Source organism: Lampetra fluviatilis, chromosome 1 (assembly GCF_964198595.1).
Source record: "Lampetra fluviatilis chromosome 1, kcLamFluv1.1, whole genome shotgun sequence".
NCBI lineage: Eukaryota > Metazoa > Chordata > Hyperoartia > Petromyzontiformes > Petromyzontidae > Lampetra > Lampetra fluviatilis.
This window is the reverse complement of record NC_136275.1, coordinates 23131159-23150504: the sequence shown is the minus strand read 5'-3', so window position 1 is coordinate 23150504 and position 19346 is coordinate 23131159. Positions and strand designations below refer to the sequence as shown.

General features: G+C 47.2%; 1 protein-coding gene across 5 annotated transcripts in view; it reads right to left on the bottom strand.

Moving 5' to 3' along the window:
* Positions 1 to 1630: 1630 nt before the first annotated feature.
* The window catches only part of LOC144934125 (protein PALS2-like), a 149544-nt gene continuing 131828 nt past the window's right edge, over positions 1631 to 19346 (bottom strand). For all 5 annotated transcript variants that reach the window (XM_078859607.1, XM_078859617.1, XM_078859579.1 and 2 more), the window contains exons 11-13: positions 18880 to 19082; positions 7960 to 8088; positions 1631 to 6328 (exon numbers count right to left, since the gene is read on the bottom strand). In XM_078859607.1, the coding sequence (XP_078715733.1) occupies positions 6152 to 6328; positions 7960 to 8088; positions 18880 to 19082 (509 nt within the window). In that variant the 3' untranslated portion in view covers positions 1631 to 6151. The remainder of the gene's footprint in view (positions 6329 to 7959; positions 8089 to 18879; positions 19083 to 19346) is intronic.

The window sequence follows — 19346 nt, the reverse complement described above, 5'->3', positions numbered from 1 at the left end:
TCAATGGAATGTTCCAAACTGCGTGTGTCCTGCACCACTGATGGACCGTGATTATAGCTTGACAATTAGTACAAAATGTATGAGGAAAGAATAAGAAGCTTGATATTCAGAATCCTTCTACTAGCACTAAGTCAAATTGTGCCTCACTGACAATGATACATATAGCACACTACTATGGTTAGTCCACTTTGTTGTTGCTGAAATATTGTAGGAACGAGTAAAATTTACTCAACATAAATGAGTGGCACTGGGATGCACCAGGGTCTCTGGAACGATGCAAATGTACTTCTTTACAGATCTAGAAATGGCTGGATATAAAGAACCTCCCATTGATCTCCCCAACAGTGCAAGCAAAAAAAACATTTGCAAGTGTTTTACAATTCTGTTATGTTCTTTTATCCGCAAACCCTCAAAAATTGTGCCTACATCCGCATGTTGCAACAATCTGACAATGCGCTGTTTAATGTTTGTACATTTTCCGAAAAAAAACCGAAATGAAAGATTACGTTTCTTCTTCCAGCTTGGGTACCTTGTTTCCTCTTCAACATACAGCTGTGATAGTCAACCAGTATTGAGCAGGGCTAAAACAGCGGATAAACGAGTGTATAATGCATTATTCCCATGAACAGATACATTTTATTGTGCTAATACATAATTTAATCCACATAACGGTGCCTGCCGTGTTCACCATCTACTTAGTAAACAGCAGGGTTTTAATCCATGGTAACCTTAAGAAATATGCAGTGTTATGTTTAAGTCGCATGTTCGTATCTCATTCAAGTGATCCTGTCAACTATGTTAAAAGGGAGCAACGTGGAAGTTTCTGTAGTGTCCTATTATAATTAACTTTCTTCAAATCACACAAATTCAACTCCGTTCATCAGGCAGTCTGCTTTTATAATTCCATCGTATTGTTTCTAACAATAATGCTAAATTAGTTATTTTAAAATCGGAATTAATACCCTCGTAATAACTTAACAGTGCTAGAACAAGTAAAATATAATACCCACCGAACAATTTTACAAAATGACCACTGTCCATGTGTATAGCAATTCTATACATAGCAATGCAGCTGCACATCCCTTGGCAGGTGAGGTTGGTGTGAGAAATAATGATTTTCTGTTTGTGTTCGTGTGCACATAGCATACACATATATTCTCAATGGCATCACTCGTGACGATTATGATAATAAAACAAGCAAAACAACTCTCTCTAAAACATCTTCAATACTGACATGACTCATTCTATACAATAATGTCTTAACAGTGAGGACTGCAGCTCAGAACAGCCGGCTCTATTAGCAAATACATCTGCCTCAACCCACCATTAAAAATATCTATATATATACGGTGATACAAACTCCTTGAAGAGTGTAAAATATTTATTTTATCGTATTTCTACCGACGTGACTTTACCGAAAGAACCAAAGAGTATAGTGTAAAAGATTGTTCGCACAAAATAGATGTCGGCACGGCCTAGTTGTCGGCACAAGAAGCAAGGCAGTTCTTTAAAAAAGAATTCTCAAGAAGCAATTATGCCTTTTTTTTATTTTTAAACGTGGAATGCATATTCATTTACTACAATTTACATATACGTGCACTACCTTAAAAAAAACACTTGAAACAATGCGTTTAATGGATAATGAAGATGTTTATGCTTCAACAGGAGAATCAGAGAGATGAAACATTTGAATAGTTTTGCGTAAGTTATCTTACGATGCTATAAACAAATGTGACTGAGTGCAAGTTTCGGCCGTGCTGAGAATTTCAACAGGTGCAATGCAATCAAGTGTCAGGTGTTTACCGGATTAAAACAACATTTGAGAATCACCTTTGATGTAAAAGAAAAAAAAACACATTCCACACAGAACTATTGGGAAATAAATTACACTTTGCAGTAGGATAAGATGAGCACTTTTTGTAAGCAGCAATCACTGGCACATTTCACATCGCCCAGCAAAAGCACGTGGATCTTTGTGACAATGGAATTTTTTGTATTTAAATCACCATCTTCAGCAGTGGTAGGTGGTACGTCAACAGCTCACATCACCATATGGATCCGCCAACATCAGTCCTAAGACCAGGACAGCTCAGACAGGTTACAGCACAGCTGTGGCAGATAGAGTTGCGGCTCTATCTCCCAGATCGTGTTCAATTAAAGATACCGATCTGCGATTTGGCAATGCCTTGTCTTTTGCCATGGGGTTGTGCGAGGACTAGCGGTGCCACATGTTCCGCGTGTATTCATGGAGTAACCTTGTGTTTTTCATTCGATGTTTAATAATGATGCGACTTCGAAAATCTGTATTTCTCCTGGAGAAATCCGATGAGCTACGAAGCTCTTTACAGATGTCCAGTAGATCAATGAGGACTAAAACAAAGATCAACAAACTCTGACTGAAATTAAAATGATAAAACATTTCTTTTAAAATGGATGAGATGTAAGAGAAGTTACCATGAGACTGGGTATAACCTGTTAAGCCCCGAGGTGGAACTAAACTATAAAACCCAAGATACAGTTTATATAAGCCGATGTGAGTCACTAAAAATAAAAGCCAAGGTTGTAAAGATTCATGGCCTTGATATTTTCATTGTATTGAAAGCAGTGTATGCATTACGAGAATGTTCACCTCTGCTTCAAGTCATAAATTGGGGACTCACAATACAGATGGTGTGTGCAATGTTTTAAGACTAATAATTCTACACGCACGTTTTTTCACTAAATATACAAAATGGAATTTTAACTGGAAATTATGTTTTCAGAACTCACTTAAGCATGTTAGGGTCAGATATGACTTGGAATTAAAATAACATACATGTGTGTAGTGTACCCTATCCATCTGGACACGGCCGACATGGTGTGGGAAGTCCTTCATCTAGCAGTTCAATAGTTTTACAAAGGCTGTAAAGAATTATTTATATTACTTCTACTACCGCATCTTATCTTAATATATATAGCGTCTTGTCCAAGGTAGTTCAACAAATAACGATTTATTTGTAAAATGGCATAGTGTCATGAGATGAGCCAAACTAATGAGAAGGATGGGAGTGCAAGATGAGTATGATGCGTGAAATAAACAATGATGCGAGTGACAAGGAGTGGTTAATAATGATGAGTGAGTGTGATGAATGGGTAGAGAAGTTGACAATAGGGATGATGATGGTGTTAATAATGGGGAGGGGGAAGAGCGAGTTTGGGCAAGCGGAGGGGGAAGAGCGAGTTTGGGTAAGCGAGGGAAAATAAGTGAGTTTTAAGGGAAGAACGAAAAAGAGGCAGTGAGGCTGATTGTTTGACGTGTAGGGTTAAGCCTGTTCAAGTATAAGGGGGCCAGAAGCGAGAACGAATGGAATTTGTGATTGGGCATTACGGAGGTAGGGGAAGAGAGAGCTGGGATTGTTAGCAGAGGTGAGAAGGAGCATAGAATGAAATGTTTATGTCCGCTTTCATGTGTAACATTGTTCTGATTAATGTAAGTAAAAATTATGTAAACGCCAGTTGAATTAGTTCAACGCAGCAGTACAAAAGACAGCACGAGTTTGTTGTTTGTTTCAATATCACTTGAGAGTAAAATAGTGATACCTCAACATTTTCAAGGAACCAGCCAAATTGAACAATAGATGCAGGAAAATGTTTAATCAGGGAACATTCTATTTATGTCAATGGAGACTTTGGAGCCTTTAAAATGGGATGCTAAATAAGGGAAAATGTACAAAGAGAAAATGTAATATTTGAAAGTATTGTAGATGTCCATAATATAGTTTTTTTGGGATTAGAACCTCTATTATGGATGATATTGGTCGCGAAAGCCTACGTGATATATTGTAGATGTATGTATGCTGAAATGATTTCGCACCGTACGTAGCCAACCATGCTAATGCACAGACACCCTTGCAGATGAACAAAGTCAATTCCTGTCGGTTCATGTTTGGCTACATTTAATCAGAAGTATAAATATTGATACATGTCATGGATGGTTGCTTTCCCAGTTTTATGAGTATATTAAAGTTACCTATGAAATATTCGGCACATGTTAATATTTTCCAGTGTTTAATGGTCCATTTACAAGGCTGGAGAGCCTAGTGGTTATCACAACAGTTGTAGAGCTGGCTGAAATAATCTCAATTCTGTAATGTTGCAGGGTATTATCAAAGTAGGTCATGTGGCCTAAACGCCCAGTAGCATTAATGTATATTTTAGAGTAGATATTGCATGTCAGTGTCATTGACAAAATGTGCAGGTATCATATCCCATTTTTATAAAACGTAAAAAGGACCACCAGTTTAAAAATGAAAATAAAAAGAGGACCAAGTGAAGGCCACTCCATTGCATCAGGGTTAATTGAGACCTGTTCTATCCTGGGAGTATTTCCTCTCGACTAAAATGGCAGCATGGAAATGACACACAAACCGATATTAAGAAATGTATGCATTCTTGCGTGTCCACAAATGGCACAAAATATAACGGCACGATATTCTACGTGTCAAAGGCATATAATATGGGGCTGATGAAGACAATAATAAAAAATCACAAGAACATAAAACTTATTAGTGCAACAAATTGTGCACGTGCATTCAGGCACAGTTACATCAACAAGGATGATAATTTCACACAAATCCATCAAGTTCCCTATACGTAGCAACAGAGAAGGCGACTTCAAATACTTTCCTATCATCGTCATTCGTCCAACAACATAGGAGCAAAGGTAAGGCGCTTTACAACTTTTCTGGCTCAAATAAAGCTGCAAGCAAGTAGCAGATATCAAAACTACCCTCAATAATATTTGGTAAAACCTTGCTATGTGAATGAGAGGTTTAAGTATAAATAGTAGCAGGGTATTATTTCCAACTGCAAATGGGCCGATTCAAACAAGTCCATAAAAAACAGTGATCTAAAGAGATAACCGTTTCGATTTTTTTTTAGAAAACAGTTGTGCAATATTAGGTGAGTGTTACGATTTATTTTTTAAATACAGATTGGTTAAGTACCTGTAGTTTATAAACCAACTGTAAAACTGATTACACAGAAATCCACACTGTTCATCTTGTATACACTTTGACACAATTGCCAAGCGATAATCAAAGATCCAACTCAATTAACAGATTGGCCTTTCACAGCTTCCTTTCCCATTAAACGGAGACTACCATAAGTGACCATGAATGAAAGTGCGCTGTGCCTGTTTTGTAGGCCTAAGGGCTACAAGGCCTGCACAACAGCTTCTCGTTTATAAAATATATATTTGTCGCAAAAATGTATGCGACTGAAATATTAACAGATGTTTAATATTTTGCCTAATTTAAGGCAAAAAATAAATAAGATTTGTTTATATTCTCATGCTAAACTTATGACTTGCAGATATTTTCAAGGTGATTTCATGCTTGCGTAGATGAAGAAATTTCCAAGAAAAGAGAAATGCAAAAAAAATTTACACGAAAGATGTAACAAATAAAACATAATACTCTCTGTATAACGATGTGGGGACAAGCATGACAATGCTGACCAATGATATTTATTCCCCAGCACTAGCTTATATGATTAAATCAACAACACATCACTGTATGTGGAACACCACCACTGCTGCTGCATTACAACATAAACAGACATGTCATTTGTGAGATGAATGCTCTGAATTCTGAATTAATATAGTTGTCAAAGATGGACTTAAAGGTTTGATAAAGGTTGCCTGGAGCTAATTTTATAGAAATAAACAGCACCATTATACGCACAGGCTGGCATGAGACAACACATTGCATGTGTCCAGTGCAATGGTACACACAATAATCTCTTTGAACCTTTACTGCTAGTCACACAAGGTAAACCGTCCCTATCAACAAGCAAAAGCAAATGAAGCAAACCCAGTTCAGTGGACACAGGTGAAGTGAACAGGTGTCCACTTTACAAAACAGGTGCTAAGCTTTCATTTGGTTATCCCCAAGCACCACATTTGCATGCCAAATATTCCGCTACGCTCCTGCGCTTCCAAGAAACGTGTGATGGGCAACTCAAGAGGAATCTTCTCCACCGGGCCCACCTGGCTTTGAAATCAAAGGCCGCCACCAGTATCCTCGACAGAGTGGCAACCTCGTTAAGGTTCACAAGGGGCAGACAGTGAGCTGATGTGATGACCGATGGGTCTTTCTCATGAATGCCCCTGTCAGTACACCCAGCTGATTGGCACCCACTGGGGCTCCTTGACCAGCCTCTCGAGGTAAGCGCGCAGATTTGCAAAGGCCTCGTCCATGTTGTCGTTGACTATCGTCAGGTCAAAGTAGTGGATGTATGCGCGTTGAATGCGGGCACTCTCATCCACCGTCTTCTTCAGGTCAGCGTCCTGTGGCAGAGAAATTGCAATGTTACCACGCCGACTCCCGAGCAGTAGACATGGCCAACCCATAGGCCACACAGCTGGCACAGTCAGACAAATGATACTGGAAAATTATAAGTACTGAAGCTTGAATTAATATGTTACCTTGAGTATATTACTGCAGCCATTCTTAATCCACCTATGTTGGTTCTGAAGTATTTTGACTATACTTTAGCATGCAAAATAAACAAATAAACAAATAAAATGACGGTCGGTGCGGATTGACAAAGGGGGGGGAGGGGTTTCTGATATCACTTGTACTGATGTTAGCAAATCAGTCATAAAACATTTAAACAAACACCCCAATGAAAGGCTCCCTTCAAAGAGTAGCAAGATGCAGTGCCACATTCCTAAATAAATAAAGGACTATGATTATGTGTGCCTGAGCTATTACCAGGTAGAGCTTCGTGTTTAATATTAAACTAAAACTATACCGTACATCAGCAGTGGCCAATACATAGATCACGATCCATGAGTGGATCGTATTCCATGAGTAGATCGCGATCCATGAACAGATTGCAAAACATGTTTTTGTCGATCTCAGGACAAATCAGAGCACTAACATAAGCACTTAATAATTTTCATGTGGCTGATGGAAAATAAAAATCCCCGACTAAGAATTCATACATTTAAAAGAAAACATATACCAATTGATGGTGTTGGTACATTATGTCTATACTGTAGTATATTACAGGGCTGCATGTATGTTGAACTTTTTTCACACCGTACATAGCCAACCGCGCTAATGGGAATCCATCCGGGTAATTGTTGGTCATAGCCAGGGGTGAGTAACATGTGGCTTTTTAAGGACTGCTTTGCGGCGTAATTCACATGCATTGTGGCTCTTGAAATACTGGTATTGAAATTTTAGCAATTTAAGAAAAAATGGCTCCTCTTATTTTGGTTGCCAACCCCTGATCATGGCTTTCTAGTGGATTATAGAACCCATTGAGATCCACCAAACAGGATCACAGTGCTTTGTGTATTGTATAAAATGAGAACTATTTCTTTTCACGTGGCTTTCTGTTATTTCTGGACTCAGCAGGTTACACTCACCAAAATAAGCAGTTCTTTTGAACCAATCCAGGGCCCCCACTTCGACCTACAGGAAGCCCAGGACCAGGTCAGATAATCATCACTGGTATTGGCTGTGAGTGGGAATTGAACTCTGGTTGCTGGGTTCTTAGTGCTGCATGCTAACCACTGTGCCACCACTCCCTACACTGAGGACACAAAGATAAAGATCCCCCTGTATAGCCTTAATAGACTGTTGCAACAAGTGCTGTTAGAAAGCACCTATGAAGGCCAGTACGGCACACGAGGGGGTGGGGTGGCCAGCACCATGCCTGGCCACCTTTGTCTCCTTAGTGACAATGTTTACACACCGCACCAGGTACTCATTTGAGACTGAGTCGACCGAGTGGAGGCCCAGGACCGGGTCAGATAATCATCACTGGTGTTGGCCGTGAGCGGGAATTGAACTCGGGTGACCGGGTTCGTAGCGCAGTGCCCTATCCGCTGGGCCAATGCTCCTCACACTGAGGACACACACACTCACTTTCACACGCCTGCATGTAGACACGCAGTGGGATACTCACGGTGAGATGTTTTGCGGTGAGGCCAGCGTCAAGTGCTGCCTTGTGCATAGAGCGGAGGATCTCCACCGATGGAGCAGCGATGAACACCACGTAGGGCATGAACTCGGCCGTCCGCAGTAGCTTCAGTGCCTAGAGCGGGGCACACACGGCACGGATCCCTCGGGTACATTACCACACCGCTCTGTGAATCACAGAGTGCATCAGGTGACGTGGTGACATCATCCTGAAACCTGTCATTAGCCTTCTTATGCAACAAGAAACATGATCATTATCAACAATAATTATCAACAATAATTATGTTTTGGCATATTAGATTTGATTAAAAAAATATTTTGCATCATACAATCTATAAAAAAAGTCAAAAATTGTGGGTTTGTGTGTGGGTGTGTGTGGTCGCGCGCTTGGCTCTCCAACGGTGGGGTTTATGTAAAAAACAAATAGCCAGGCACCACACCGTAAGCCCCATGGTCAGCAAGCGCTATTCCTTTTTCATACCCGTCAACTTTAAATTAGTTGAATTAGGGATTTAGTGCGATTTTTGTGCGCTAGAATTTTTATTATTTATTTATGACGCCTGCACGACCGTACCAACTCACGCGCCTTTGGTGGGGGGGGGGGGGGGGCGGCCCATGCCAAGTCCCACGCCTTCGGTGGGAGTGAAGGGGACATTTTCTTTCACGTAAAAAATGCTTTAAAATTACACTAAACGCTGAGCTTAAATCTTCACTGTGTGATGTCCCCCCCACCCCGATGCGTGCAGTTACTCATATATGCAGTCGCTAGCACTAAAGGCTGTAGACGTTTCACTTATTTATTTATGACGCCTGCACAACCGTACCAACTCACGCACCTTTGGTGGGGGGGCGGCCCATGCCAAGTCCCACGCCTTCGGTGGGAGTGAAGGGAACATTTTCTTTCACGTTAAAAATGCTTTAAAATTACACTAAACGCTGAGCTTAAATCTTCACTGTATGATGTCCCCCCCACCCTGATGCGTGCAGTTACTCATATATGCAGTCGCTAGCACTATAGGCTTTAGGCCTTTTATTTATTTATGACGCCTGCACAACCGTACCAACTCACGCGCCTTTGGTGGGGGGGCGGCCCATGCCAAGTCGCACGCCTTCGGTGGGAGTGAAGGGGACATTTTCTTTCACGTTAAAAATGCTTTAAAATTACACTAAACGCTGAGCTTAAATCTTCACTGTGTGATGTCCCCCCCACCCTGATGCATGCAGTCACTAATATATACAGTCGCTAAATGCTACCACTATAGGCCGTAGATATTACTGCAGAGCGGCCGGGGAGATCGTGGCTTGGGAAGCAGTCAGGGGTAGCAGCCCAGCCCCAGCCTGCCAAGGTGCCACCTCGACCGGCTGGACAATCTAGGCGAGGCCGGAGGCTCTGCACGGGACTAGGCCTCACCACGCCACTCTGTCAGTTGAGTACTTTGTGCTATAGAGTCGATAAATACTGCTATAGAGTCAGCATGTACTACTGTCGTGATAGCAGGTACCACCACAGTCGGTATGCACTGCTGTAATCATAGCAGGTACCACCACAGTCGGTATGCACTGCTGTAATCATAGCAGGTGTAGGGGTGTTACGGAGGGGCTGTTATACAATGGTATCAGACGGTGCACAGGGGGGTGCTCACAGCGACGTCCGCACCGGGCAGCCTGGGGGGCTGACTCGGAGCTGGGATCCCCCGGGGCCCCACCCCTCAGGGGGGAGTTGGTATATAAGGGGGTGAGCCGGAGGGCTCGAGGCAGAATGTATGAAGCTTAACCAGTGAAGAAGGAAGATCTGCTAGATAGAGCCCTGGACTCCCCTGGATCGCCGCCCTTGTCAGGGCCGACCAGGACCGAGCCAGTGGCGTGGCACCGAGAGCCAGAGCCGGTGCTCTTGTCAGAGCTGGTCTGGGGACTCCGGGCGCCGTGAGCCCAGATGGCCAGTGCTGGGCTAGCTAGCCTCCCCTAGCCCGATAGTGGAGGACCGAGAGGTAGGCTAGGGGTAGCCTAGAGTGTGTCTCCCCAGTAAGACGGGTGAAGGGGCCGACACCCCTTCCAGTGTTGTATGTCCCGGTCTGTATTGCGCCTTGTACGGAATAAATAAGTGTGCCTCCAACCCCGGCGTCCAAGTCCTCCTGAACGTTATTACATCTGGCGTCAGAAGTGCTCTTCTACGAACATGGACACGCGACGGACGGCTCGTGCCAGAGAACCGGGGGCGGAGGAAACCTGATGCCGACTTTGAGCCCGAGATGGCTGACGGTGACGCCGAGCAGCCAGGGCCGGGTCCATCCACACCACAACGTCTGGACGGATGGGAGCCGTCGGCTGACGGACTACGGCAGGCTCATTCGCGACTGGCGGAGCTACTTTACGCTGCTGCCGCCACACTAGAAGAAATTACGCGGCTGGTGGAGCGCCGCGGAGCGACGACAGCCGACGGCCAGCGCTGGTTCCCGCCGTTTCCACGGGGCCGGATTTCGAATTTCCCGCCATGACTACAGTGGGTGCTGAGGGCGGGGCCGGCCTGAGCCACGCGCCCGACATCGGGCATACAGTAGCCGCCACGTCATCAGGAGCGGTCAGCGCGTCACCAGCAGAGCGACCGGCGATGCCACACGCCCTTCCCGCCAAAACCGTGCCGAGTGACGGGAGCGACGGGGGGCGACCATCGACTGCGGCCGCCGTGTTACACCAGCGCTTACCACCTCTCAAGGAGTTCGTGGGCGAAGATGGTGACTGGGGCGGTTTCCAGAGGCGTTTTCTCGCCCACCAGGAAATGGCGCAGTGGACGGATGCCGAAGCTCTCCGCGCGCTGCCGGCGATGCTCGACAGTGATGCCCTCGCTACTCTCACCTCGGCGCCGAAAGCGAAGCGCGCCACACTGCAGATGGCGTTTCAACTCCTCGCTGCAGTCTATGGACCACCTTCGGACTGCAGGCAGCTGTTTTATGATCGCCAGCGGGGTGCCAAGGAGTCGCCCCTGGCGTACCGTATGGCTCTCCTGGCACTGGGGAAAACGGCTTTCCCGCGGATGGATGAAGAAGGGGTGGACGCTATGGTCACGGAAAAAATCCTGCTGTTTGCTGACGAGTTGGACATTGTCGTCTTGGCGCAAGACGACACGGAGATGTGTTCCCTGCGGGCCGCGCGACACATCCATGCAAACTTGCTGTCCCAGCGTCGAAAGGCCAGCAAGGCGGCGGCCGTCCATACCGTCGCTGCAGCCACCCTCCCAGCGGAAGAAATCTGCGCCGTCGACCGCCCGATGGAATGGAGATCGGGAGTACGACCGGCTCGGGACAGACCGAGCCGCCAGGACCAACCCAAGTCATCGGGAGCACTTACGCGCTGCTACAATTGCGGCCTCCGGGGCCATGTGGCCTCGGGATGCCGCTCTCCTCGGCAGCGCGGCAGGACGCCTCGACAGGACGTCGCGCCTCTTCCCAAGCCTCACCAACAAAACCCGGCGAGTCGCGGCACGCCACATGTTTGGCCCACGCACACACCCGTCGCACACTCACGCACCGCAACGGACGGGGGTCGTAAATTACCTGTCGTCGCGCCAAAACGTACCACTGTGGAGACTGCATTTCAGCCCAGCCAGTGGTCCGAGTTGGCCCATCGTGTTGTTGCCACATCGTCGGGGTCGTCGGTCGTTGTTGGGCATATTGACGGGGTTGAGGTGCGAATCCTTGTCGATACGAGAGTATCGGCGACTATTGTTTCCGAATTGATTTATAACATTCTTCCTGTTCAAAGCCGTCCTTTGCTTCCCGTTGATGTTCCGTGCTACGCTGCTAACGGGGGCTCACTGGGCATAATTGGACAAATCCGCGCACAAATTTGTATTGGGGATATTAAATTATCTGGCCCAATATTGGTCTCCTCCTCGCTGGCGGTTCCGTGCCTGCTGGGGACAGATTTCTTGGCCAAAATGCCGATTCGTATCCTGGTCGATCAAGTTTGCATTGAGCTTCCGTCGGGCCGATGTGTTTCGTTCCTGCCATCCCCCTCTACGGGTCGGACGGCGTTTGCAACAGTACCGGCGCTGGTTGCAAGGACAGTACGCGTACCGCCGGGAGCCCAGATGCTCGTGCCTCTTAGGCTACGTCGACCATTTGCTAAGGGGATTGGGGACCAGGGGGTTCTGCTAGGACCATCTAGGGTCGGGGTTAGCGGACCTGACATATTACCGGCCCAGACCATTGTGAGAGGGGACGGGGACCCTTTCATCGCGGTCCTTAATGTGGGGTCGCGTACGGCGGTGGTTCCTCAAGGGACCGTGCTTGCGCACGCAACGCCGGTGCCCTGTGAGGAACCCGTCATTAATCACGTAACCACTGCTCCTCCACCGCGACCACATACGGACGGGGATGAAGGGTGGCTCGATGCGCTTTGTGCGGGATCGTCGGACCTGTCCGACTCACAGCGTGAAAAGCTTAGAATCCTTCTGCGCGAGTTTTCCGACGTTTTCAGTCAAAACAAATATGATTTGGGCTGTACTAATTTGCTGCGACACCATATTGACACAGGTGACAGCGCGCCAATACGCCAGAATCCTTTTCAGTTGAGTCCCGCCGAAAAGGAACATGTCAAATCGGCCGTTGATGACATGTTAGCCGCCGATATCATTTCTCCTTCTACCAGCCCTTGGGGTGCGCCGATTGTCTTAGTTAAAAAACATGACGGCTCGTTGCGCTTTTGCGTCGATTTTCGTCGGCTGAACAAAATTTCTGTTGCCGACGCATACCCGCTCCCTCGGATGGACGAATCGCTTGACGCCTTGGCGGGGGCGCGATTCTTCTCCACATTGGATTTGCTTTCGGGATTCTGGCAGCTCCCTCTGGATGACGATTCAAAACCTAAACCTGCTTTCCGTACACCGCACGGCCTTTTTCAATTCAACCGGTTGCCGATGGGGCTCCACTCAGCGCCGGCAACTTTCCAGCGATTGATGGAATGGTTTTGGCTGGGTTGCAATGGGATTCATGTTTGATTTATTTGGACGACGTCATCGTCTTCAGTAAAACATTCGACGAACATCTCCAGAGGTTGCGGGCGGTTTTTCTCAAAATGCGGGCTGCTAATTTGAAATTCAAACCCCAGAAATGTCATTTGTTACGCGAATCAGTGCGGTATTTGGGACATATCGTCGGACGCTCAGGTATTGCTACCGATCCCGCCAAAACGCAATGTGTCAGCTCCTGGCCGACTCCCACCTCTGTGGGTGAGGTCAGGAGTTTTGTTGGATTCGCGTCATACTACCGACGGTTTGTCGCTAATTTTGCGACGATTGCAAAGCCCTTACATGCTTTGACATCGAAGGGGGTCCGGTTTCACTGGGGACAGGAGGAGGAGGCTGCTTTTCAATCCCTCCGGGACGCTCTGGTGAGAGCTCCGCCATTGATTTATCCGGACTTTACTAAACCATTTTTGCTCGATACGGACGCGAACAACACGGGAATTGGGGGCGTGCTTTCGCAGGTGGTTGACGGCGTGGAACGTGTGGTAGCGTACGGCAGTCGGGTGTTGTCTCCGGCGGAACAAAGATACTGTGTCACCCATCGGGAACTATTGGCAATTGTCATTCAACAGTATCGCCCATATCTGTACGGTCGTCATTTCACCGTCCGCACAGATCATGCGGCACTACAGTACGCCCTGCGAGTTCAACAGCCATCGGGGCAATTGTCTCGATGGTTGGAGATTCTCCAGGACTTCGATTTTGAAACCACGTATCGTAAGGGCATTCGCCACACGAATGCGGACGCTCTGTCACGGCTGCCAACCACCTCCGAATGCGCGTGCCTCCTTGGGTCGGGGCGTTGCAAGCCTCCGAATGACATGTCTGATCCGGTTTTGGCGGCTGCCGCTGACGCGCCTTCAATGATGGGTCCGATTGAACAACAGGGAAAGGATTCCTTGCTGGGGTTGCCTGTTGCTGAATGGGGGCCTCTCCAGATGGAGGACACCTCCCTCCTCGCTTTGCGCCGTCGCATCGGGGGAGCCGGTCGGGGGGGGGGATGTCGACTCGTGCAGGGATACGTCCTCGACAAAGGTGCTCCGGAGCGGCTGCTGACCGACCAGGGTAGAAATTTTTCGGGTAAACTTCTCCACGAAGTCTGCGAGCTCCTGGGAACGAAAAAAATTCGTACCTCCCCATACCATCCGCAAACTGACGGCATGGTGGAGCGTCTGCATCGGACTATCACGTCCATGCTGTCCCAACAGGTCTCTGACTCACAGACCAATTGGGACCTTCAGATTCAGGGGGTGTTGGCGGCATACAGAATGGCTCCCCATGCGGCAACGGGATTTTCGCCCTTCTTCCTAATGTACGGCCGCGAGCCTAACCCACCTGTTCCGACACAGCTGCAGATGTCCACGCCGCGGGGTAAATCTAAATTGGCCGAACATGTTAAATTCAATATCGAGAAATTGACAGAGGCACGGGAGGCGGCTATGCAGAATTCCGACCGCCGCCAGAAGGCTAATGAGAGACTCCGGCTGGGTCGGGCGCATGTACTTCAGTGGAAACCAGGTGACAGGGCGTGGTTGTACTGTCCCCAAGTACCACTGGCAACCTCCTCTAAGCTGGGGCGGCCGTGGCGGGGTCCTGTGGAAGTGGTGCAGGTTTTGCGGCCACAGTGTGGCTCCCCATGCGGCAACGGGATTTTCGCCCTTCTTCCTAATGTACGGCCGCGAGCCTAACCCACCTGTTCCGACACAGCTGCAGATGTCCACGCCGCGGGGTAAATCTAAATTGGCCGAACATGTTAAATTCAATATCGAGAAATTGACAGAGGCACGGGAGGCGGCTATGCAGAATTCGGACCGCCGCCAGAAGGCTAATGAGAGACTCCGGCTGGGTCGGGCGCATGTACTTCAGTGGAAACCAGGTGACAGGGCGTGGTTGCACTGTCCCCAAGTACCACTGGCAACCTCCTCTAAGCTGGGGCGGCCGTGGCGGGGTCCTGTAGAAGTGGTGCAGGTTTTGCGGCCACAGTGTGTGCGTATCAAATGGGGGAAGCGTCGGTGGTTCGTGCACCCCTCCAGATTGAAACCGTTCGTTGCGGTCCATGTTCCCACTTCACACACGCATGGCCAAACATGTGAGGGGTCCGCCAACTCCCGGGGTCCGGCTTCGCTGCTCTCGCCTAACTTGCCGTCAACTGTTCCGCCTCCAGGTGCATCGGGAGTGACGGGCTCATGCCCGCCAACCCCCCCTGGGGATGTCGGGGGTGACTCAGCAGCACAGAATGACTCCCTCGAAACCGGACTGTTGACACCTACCATTGCACCAACCGGGGTTGCCCCGTGTGACGGGCCTGCTGCAAGAACGCGCGCAAAAATGCGCAGACTTTTGTGAGATCCTCAAAAATGTATATATGTTGGTTTCCTGAGATTTGTATATGTGTTGTTTTTTTCCTGAAAATTGTATATATGTTGTTTTTACGGGATTCGGTATTTATTCGGGGGGGGGTGCGTCGGGTTGTTTTCTCTTCCTGTTGTTATTGTTGTTAAAAATTTGTGAGGCACACACGGGTTCAAGGGGGGGATACATCTTTATTGTTATTTTGTTGCAGCCGGGACGGCTGCGAGCTGTACAGGGGGGGGGGGTGATGTAGGGGTGTTACGGAGGGGCTGTTATACAATGGTATCAGACGGTAAACAAACACAGTGGGCGTGGCTATGTCGGTGCACAGGGGGGTGCTCACAGTGACGTCTGCACCGGGCAGCCTGGGGGGCTGACTCGGAGCTGGGATCCCCTGGGGCCCCACCCCTCAGGGGGGAGTTGGTATATAAGGGAGTGAGCCGGAGGGCTCGAGGCAGAATGTATGAAGCTTAACCAGTGAAGAAGGAAGATCTGCTAGATAGAGCCCTGGACTCCCCTGGATCGCCGCCCTTGTCAGGGCCGACCAGGACCGAGCCAGTGGCGTGGCCCCGAGAGCCAAAGCCGGTGCTCTTGTCAGAGCTGGTCTGGGGACTCCGGGCGCCGTGAGCCCAGATGGCCAGTGCTGGGCTAGCTAGCCTCCCCTAGCCCGATAGTGGAGGACCGAGAGGTAGGCTAGGGGTAGCCTAGAGTGTGTCTCCCCAGTTAGACGGGTGAAGGGGCCGACACCCTTTCCAGTGTTGTATGTCCCGGTCTGTATTGCGCCTTGTACGGAATAAATAAGTGTGCCTCCAACTCCGGCGTCCAAGTCCTCCTGAACGTTATTACACAGGTACCACCACAGTATGCATTGCTGCAGTGAAAGCAGGTACCACCACAGTATGCACAGCTGTAATCATAGCAGGTACCATCATAGTCATTACGCACTGCTGTTAGATTTTTTTAAGTAGCTTTGAAATATTTTTAAGACCCGGGCAATGCTGGGTACTTACCGCTAGTGCTTTATATTATTTACATGCAACTCTGCACATAGATATAATTTGTTTATGCATTGTTGTCAATGATACTGTACATAAGCTCTCAAACTAACTTAAACATTTTTCTCCAATAACCATTCAAGCCAGGCATTATTGTTTTCTTCTTGATTGATGATCTTGACTTTGGGAGACAAGTTAACATCATCTGAATCAGGCCATGACGTATTAAGTGCTTAATCCACATAATCTGTCATGCCCATTTGGAAATGTATATAGACAAATTTGAGTAATAAATACGTAATTCTGCTTTAATAAAAAAAAAGATAATAGGTTTTCTATACATAAACTTAATATTGTAATAATCAGAAAGCACATTATATTTTTTTCTTCAGAAATTAATTTGTTCTCAACAGCATTTACTATTTATTTATTTGTTTAGGCAAATAGTGTCAGTCCCTACAAAACTAGTGTCAAGTTATCATTATCCTAACCCTGATTCCATTTAGCCAGTATTTACGTATTACGTTGAACTTCTTTCACACCGTATATAGCCAAGGCGTCCTAATCGGAGGTTAGTTGTCACCGTTGTTCATACTTTGCAGAAGATAGGACACACTTGATTAATGCATGCTGGCTCCCTGAAACCAAAAACCAACACACCACCCTGAACACACCACCCTGATGCCCCCACCCCTTTATGGCAGTGGTCCCCAAACTTCAGCTTATCGTGTATCGACGACCAGCCCTATCAACTTGTCAGCGTACCCCAACAGAGAATATGATACTGCAAATTATTAAATAACGAAACAAATCACATTTGATTACATTGAGATGTAATTAACACCCAAGCAATTGATTTGACATTTTACCTAAAATCAATGTACTGCAAATCTACAAATTCATATTAACACGTTTTTAACATATAGATTTTTACTATTGTACAGTTTAGGTCTTGGCACCTATCATCACCATGAAGCAGAGGGGGGAAAGCTCGGCTTACCTGTGTAGTGACATCGCGAATGTCACTGTGTGGTGCTGGCGCTAGAGGGGCACGGCATGCGATGTACTCGCATCGCGGACATCACGTATGTAGCGACATCGTGTATGTCACTGTGTAATGCCGGCTCTAGAGAGCACGGCGTGTGATGCATTGTCATCGCGTACACCCCGTAGGTGGGTGTAGTACCAGCCCTAGAGGGGGCTCGGTGAGCACTGGGATAGCGCAGTGGCACCACGCGTGGTGTGCAGTGCTGACTCCTACAGGAGGGAGTGTGAGAGTGTCAGCCATGGGATGAGGTTACCCAAGGCCATGGCACTCTGGTTGACCCTGGAAGGCACGTGACCAGTAAGATCTACACAGGGGCCCCAGGTAGGGGCTTGGGGGTGGTCACGTGTAAGGGTGAGATCCTACGGGAAGGGGCGAGAAACTTCAAGAGGTTTCTCGAAGGTGGTCGTGGCCAAGGGCGGGGCCAAGACCCAGGAGCATATAAACCAGGTGGCTGTGTTAGTGAGACATTTAACCTGTTAATGTAAAGACATTTAACCTGTTAATGTAAAACCAGAGAGTCGAAAATAACTACTAAAATCTCACTAACACAGCCACCGTTGCTCGTTTTCCTCCATGTGGCGGTGGCTGTGCAATCTTACATTGACATGCTAATCTCTCACAATACAATAGCCACCTCCGCAGCTTCGTCGTCGTGGACGTAGCTCTCCGATCTTACATTTACATGCAAATTTCTCACTTTAACATCACTAGCCCTGCCCACTTCGCTTATGACCCTTGGGCTACACCCATTTCAAACCTTTAAAACATCCTGCCTCAGCAGCTTTCCCGCATTTTTTTCTCCTGATGACGATTGCTTGTGTCGCGATCGAAACATCGTAATTGCTTTGTTATTTTATTTTAACCTATCTACGTGACTTACCGAAAGACCCAAGAATATGAATTCCTGCAGTCACGAAAGTTTTAAGTCAAGAAATAACTGACTCATTTCAATTTAAAGCTTTCGTGACTGCAGGGATTCATCTTCTTGGTTCTTTCGGTAAAGTCACATAGAAGGGAAATAATAAAATAATAAAAATAAAAGATAATAAAATAATTCTCACGACGTTTCGGCCACAACGCAAGCAGCCGTCCTCAGGTAAAGAACAGGTCTGTCATTCAGACTCTGTCTTTCCGACAGACCTGTTCTTCACCTGAGGACGGCTGCTTGCGTTGTGGCCGAAACGTGAGAATAATTTTATTATGTTTTATTTTTATTTTTTTATTATTTCCCTTCTACATGAGTTTACCGAAAGAACCAAAAAGAACTGACTCATTATGACAACAGTCTTCAGGGCGTTTAAAGTCATATATCCACGTTGGAGCAAATTTGATTTGCACTTCCGATTAGAACGGTTGGCTACGTACGGTGTGAAATAAGTTCAACATCCATCCATCCATGGGACAATAGAAAAATAATGCAAATAAAGTACAGCAATGAAATCAAATATAAATCGGCTCCAAAAACAACTGCGTCACGTGAGAAATCACCTGGGGGTTCACGTCCAGGATGCACATCTTGCCGGCGCGCACCACACCGTGGATCGACTCGATCTTGGTGCCATACAGGTTTCCCTCGTACTCGCCGCTTTCAAGGTAGCAGCCAGATTTAATGTCCACCTCCATGTCAGCCCTCGCCACGAAGTGGTAGCCCTGGCCGTCCTTCTCGTCGTCCCGTGGCCGCCTCGAGGTAACTGCGGGCCCGGGCGAGGGTGTTCGGCGTAGTCAGACGATGCGCCATTTTTTTAGGACAAACTAATCGTCGCACATCTCGGAAATCTTCACACCCCCACGCCTGCTCACGATCGTCTCGCGTTATTTACAGAGTGTGTTCCAAACATTGACCTGCAATGTGTAATTACTCGTGCTCAGTAAATCTTTGAGGATCAATTTTGTTAAACTGGGTCACGATCACTACTCTCTGGGTATTCCAATTTACAAATAAAATCTACTTAATA